Raw genomic sequence first — 5561 nt, forward strand, 5'->3', positions numbered from 1 at the left:
TCATTCATTTCACGCCTTTGGGGGATTATGACCTGAAATGTTTTTGCATTCATGAAGATTGATTATTGCAGTGTTTCAACACAGCATGCTAAATTTAGCCTTTGAACCCATCAACACTAGCGTGAAGTACAAATGAGGTCAAGTTAAGAAGCTAGCTATAAGCACTGGCGGAATCAAGATTTCATGCCTAATTTTAAACCAAATTATTTTTGTTTCATATACAGAAATAACACTACTTTTGTTGTTAACAGGAAGAATAATGTACATATGCTTAAAGCTGTTTGGTTATTCACTATTTCCCATGTATTTTTGGATGAGAGATTGCCAATTCTAGAACTAGAGTGAAATACAGAGCACACCAATATTAATTGGGAGCAAGTCCTTCCTCTTAGAAGTTAAACCTTGCTTTGCCAGAATAATGGTGTTGTTCTACTATACGCTGTGTTAAAAATGTTCCTATGACATGAATCTCAAATATTATGTAGTACCTCTAAGTAGAACTGACATATTCAAAATAGATATCGGGGTAATTATGATAAACTACACAACAGTGCTATTGTCGAGAATATCATTTATCAATCCTGTGGTCCCCATCATTCATGCATTTACAGTTTGGGAATACAGTGACTTCAAAGAATAATAATTCATAATGGCTACATTCTCAATAATTCATGCTCACTAAACAAAAATAATAGTCATAATAATCGTAATAAAAAGGTTTGTTGTATAACTGGAAAAATGTAAAATTTTATTCCAAGAAAATTAACAGGCTACACAGGTAAATTTTGGCAAATGCAACTTTATATTGAAATCCACACATCTGTTATCTTAAAGAAGGAAAGACTCACAGACTCTAATGTTTTTCTAAAATACTAGAAATCATATTATATGCTTTCACAAGTTAAAATTGAAATAATTTGAAACAACCAATACACCAAAATGTGCAGAAAGTATAAACAAGACTGTGCCTTCAGTAGAATAAATGCTTCACACGTTGTGCAAGATATCTTACTAAGGCTGCCGTCTTCCCATGACAGATGTCTTTAAAATATAAACATACATTGACGGCCTGTGTTTCTCAGAACGAACTAGAATGGGCAACACACCTAGAGGGCTGGGAGAGGGGAAGCCCATATCATCCTAGTGATGAGCATACTGATTTGGGGAATCATGGGAATAAAAAGGAAAGAGGGAACTAAGTGATCTTTCATGCACTCCCAACTGACAGACTGGAGTTAACCATTTCGACTTTTCTTTGCTTATTTTCAAAAAAATGCTAAACAAAATGGAAGATACTAGATAACCCTTTAAGGCAACATGTGGTTTATTCTGTGTAATGATTACTCCTTAGTTAGGATTGGATAATCTCATTGATGTTGCCTAACAGACTGATATCTAGCTTTCGAAAATATAAAATGTATCCAGTAAATATTATAGCAAATCAGGATTTTAAACACCCCAAAAATTAAATACACAAAACACCGAATACAATTATATGCCAGTAATCTTTTGCCCTGAAAGAAAAAACATTATTCAGTTTTAAAAAGAAAGAAAGAAGAATGTACTCGGAGAAAAATAAAAGTAGAATTTGAACAAAACCAAAACCGAACCTAGAACACAAGACTGCTTTGGAATGCTCCTCAGAACTCACAAGGCAAACAGAGTGGGATGATAATTCAGCACTACATGGCACATCTCCCATCAGTTACAGGACTTAACACAGTCCCCAGATTTTAGTCTTTGAAAAAACAATAATTGTATGAAATGATTTAAAGGTCATCCAGTGTCTAAAATTAGTTTCATCAACACATTAACCTCATGTCAAACTTAACTGTTTCAGACGTCCAATGCTATTCTGTGATGGTCTTACTTTACGTAGTGATATATACAGCATTTAGCGCTGATATATTTAGCACCTGCTACTCTCTGAATCATTATCTAGATTTCAACCACGTCAAAACATTTTAGGGCAGTGGTTCAGTCCTTTATTCTTAATTACAAACCTTCATGAGTGGTCAGCAGGAACAAGTTTAGGTTTTAAAATAGGATTAAAGATGAGCTATTGCAAAGATTGCAGAATGTTGGTTGCCCAAATCCTTACAACTGCTGACATCCCCTTTTGGGTTGTTGTTGTTTTCTTCTCAAAACATGGCAACAGGCCACAATTGCTTAGCAGAGAAGGGTAGTGTTTTCACAAGGCTAAAGATTTTACAGATGCTCCCTCATATAACACAGTAAGGTTCCCTTGGTAACCTGGATTTTCTGCAGTAAAGAAGGGTTGTGCTGAAACAGCGCCTCAGCTCCCTGTTGGAGAAAATGCAGACAAAAGGATTGATTCCAGCTTGGGCAAAACTCATCCAAACGGCAGCCGTTAGAAATCCCCCAGGAACCACAGGCCCTCGCGCAAAAACTCTCCAGTAACAGGCGACCAAATAGGGACCCCACAAGGTTAGGAAGAGGAATGTCATGATATAGAACATTCTGCTGATTCGCTTTTCCATTTTGAACTCATCCAAGACGAGAAGCCTTCTCCTGCCGGTGGTGTTGGCATTTTGCCTGATCCCCAGCAAGGTTGGTGGCGTGGGACCCCTTCCAAATCCAGCCAGCCAATTTGCAGCTGCTTGACCACTGGCTCCAGGACCATGAAACGTCCAGTTCTGGCTCACCGCTGCAACAAACTGAACAGGCTTCATTTTCCTACGATCGTGAACAAAAAAGATCAGCTTGAGGTAGACAAGCTGTGTGGCTAGAAGGATAAGAGCAAGAAGCAGCATAAATCCCAGAGAATCATTGGCTCTGAAGGACCGATGCTGAAAGGTGCATTGGTCTTCCTCCCTAATGAATGAATAGGTGCCCACATCCAACACTGGAGGGAAAGCCATCGCTACGGATAGGGTCCACACCATACAAATCACTGCCAAGCAAGTCCAAAAGGTCAGTCTTTTTGTATAAAAGCGGTGGTGAGCAATAGCTAAGTATCTGGTGACGCTTATGCAGAACAGCATGAAAGCGGTGTGGAAACAGGACAGAACCCCCAAGAAGGCAATCACTTTGCAAGTGAGAGTCCCATATGTCCACGACGAACCGTTTTTCACAGAAGTGAAAACAAATGGGAAACAAATTGCAGATCGGAGGATGTCTGAGCAGCAAAGATCCAACAGGAAGTAATACGGAGCTCTATGCAAGGTCTTATCTTTGACTAGCAAAATGGAGATCAGAAGGTTACCCACCACACTGACTCCTATTATGAAACCCAGCGAAGTCAATTTCAAAAATGCTGTTAAAGGGGAAAGATTTTGCAAAATGTTGTCAGCTGCATGGCTGTAGTTCGCCATAGATAGATGGATGATATGAATATTGCCTCAGTCAAGTCTCATGATATATATATATGAACAAGGAAAAAATAGATCCATACATCTTACTGAGAATGTATTCCAAAAGCAGAACTGATCTGGTGACTAGTCATATAGTACATCCTCTTTTCCTTCTTCTGATTTGTCATGCCATCAAAATATCTGGAAAAAAATAATAATCAAGCCATCACTTCTTAAGTCAACATACAAATGAAGTGCTAACCAACATGTTAATTTATGGAGAGCCAAAGGAAGTTGCAAGTTGGAGTACTATTATTTGTTTGTGGGAAATTCAGTGAGAACTGCACACTTACTATGCAATGCTTTAGGTTTATTCGGGCTTCCTCAGATTGGTCTTGTTTACAATCCAATTTCCTGGCAGAATATAGAATTGTACAGTTCCTGCCTCTGAACAACCTGATTCCTACATCACCATTCCAGCACCGGTACCTTTTAAAGATAAAAAGTCAAGAAAGGCTGTTGAATACCTCCATAATGCCCACCTTTTCTGTTTATATTATGTGCTTCAGGGGCAGATGCTGTGTTGATATGGAATACGTCCAAAAGAAACCCTGCAGAATGTATGTTTTCTAACCCAACTCACCAAAGCATATTAATCACACCCTGCTAGTTCATCCACATTGAAAAAAAGACAACAGAGCCCTGATTTTTCTATGAATCAGGCTTCCCTCTCCACCCCCACAAGACTTTTAAATAAATGCCTATGCTAAATTAGTAGACAGCCCTATGTTTTATGGGCTTTTGTGTCCTTTTCATTGCAATATGGGGGTGGGGGAAGACACAGCAATAATGAATGTATAGTGTGTATGTGTGTGTAGGAAGCACACCCCAGGAATAACATCCACTTGCTCAGACATTATTTGGATTGTATTTAGCCTAGCATAGAATGCCAGGTTCTGAATCCAGATAACCAGAACTCCTGCATGGATCCTATTGCTGGCTGTCAAAAAAATAATAATGTAACGAACAAAGAAAATAAAGCACCCTCTGCTGCTTTCAGGGATCTAGCGATGGGAGAGCCACTCGATGGCACGATGAGGCAGGCTGCTCGCCTATTCCCATGGAGTGCTTCTCCTATGCTGTGTCTTCTTAGGACTACACATAGCATCTTGACAATGGATTCAAGCAAAAGCCCTTCCACCATTCTTAGCTGGCTGCTGCCGCTGCTGCTGTGTAAACAAGAGCCTGATCAGACCATGATGGCATTATTTTAAAACCCACACATACCCTCCCAAAACACAACCACACACAGGTACACACCTTGAAATCAGCTTCCCCCTCCCACCCCCATATTACATGCACATACATACACAGAGATGAGAGGCAAGGCAGAAAGAGAGAGACAGACAGACAGACAGAGCGAGGCTTGCTTCTGTAGCCGAAGCTACCTTTATACAGCCTCAGTTTTGACTTGCAATAGGCACATCTCGGAGCGCCTAGGCTCGCCTGCCTACACTGCCATTATGCAGCTGATTATAAAATTAAAAGAAAAACAACAACAGCACCACCACCGCACAACCAGCTTAGAGGATGAAAGACGTCTCTCCACCCCCAGTCCATCAGACACATCCAGTCCATCTTTTCCACACATACACATACACACACAAGCTTTCTTTCCCCCATACCTGTTGGTGCCGGAGAGCGAGAGTGAGCCCCCACCCCTCACCAGAGCTTCTTCTTTCTATTTGCTGGTCTTTTTTTCATCCCTTTATTTATTTCTTTATTTCCTGGGTGCCTCGGCTGCTGAGGCTCTGTAGTCAGTGGGCTCAGCCGGCGCATGCTCAGACAGCCTCCTCGAGCGCCTAGCCTCGTCTTCCCCTGTCGCAGCGGCACAATCTCGTCCACTAACGCCGCCGCCGCCGCCGCCGCCGCCGGCTCAATGAGGGCAAGACAGCCTCAATAGCAATAGTAGCAGGGCTACAACGGCGGCGGCATGCTGCTGCTGCTGCTGCTGCTGCTGCAACACTCAGCTCAGAGTCCTGTTGGCCCCTTTATCCCAGGGAGCGAAGAGAGGGGCTGGGATTCAGCAATTCATTACCCGCCTCTGAACTCTCCCGCTTTCAGTACAGGAGAATCTCTCTGCCCCCCCCCGTCTCCTCCCCTCCCGCCACGTCTCTCTCTCTCTCTCTCTCTCTCTCTCTCTCCTGATGATGACTGCATTGTTATTGCACTTGGCAGAATATGGGT

General features: G+C 41.8%; 1 protein-coding gene across 2 annotated transcripts; it reads right to left on the reverse strand.

Moving 5' to 3' along the window:
- Nucleotides 1–585: 585 nt before the first annotated feature.
- GPR85 (G protein-coupled receptor 85) lies at nucleotides 586–5191 on the reverse strand. Of its 2 annotated transcripts, none has more exons than XM_063134825.1 (3): nucleotides 5041–5191; nucleotides 3668–3803; nucleotides 586–3515 (listed from the first exon to the last, which is right to left on the reverse strand). In XM_063134825.1, exon 3 carries the CDS (start codon nucleotides 3333–3335, stop codon nucleotides 2223–2225), a length of 1113 nt encoding a protein of 370 aa, XP_062990895.1. In that variant the 5' UTR covers nucleotides 3336–3515; nucleotides 3668–3803; nucleotides 5041–5191; the 3' UTR covers nucleotides 586–2222. The 2 variants fall into 2 exon arrangements, with proteins under 2 accessions (XP_062990895.1, XP_062990894.1); XM_063134824.1 differs by having other exon boundaries at nucleotides 5000–5191.
- Nucleotides 5192–5561: the final 370 nt, after the last annotated feature.

Source organism: Elgaria multicarinata, chromosome 9 (genome assembly GCF_023053635.1).
Source record: "Elgaria multicarinata webbii isolate HBS135686 ecotype San Diego chromosome 9, rElgMul1.1.pri, whole genome shotgun sequence".
NCBI lineage: Eukaryota > Metazoa > Chordata > Lepidosauria > Squamata > Anguidae > Elgaria > Elgaria multicarinata.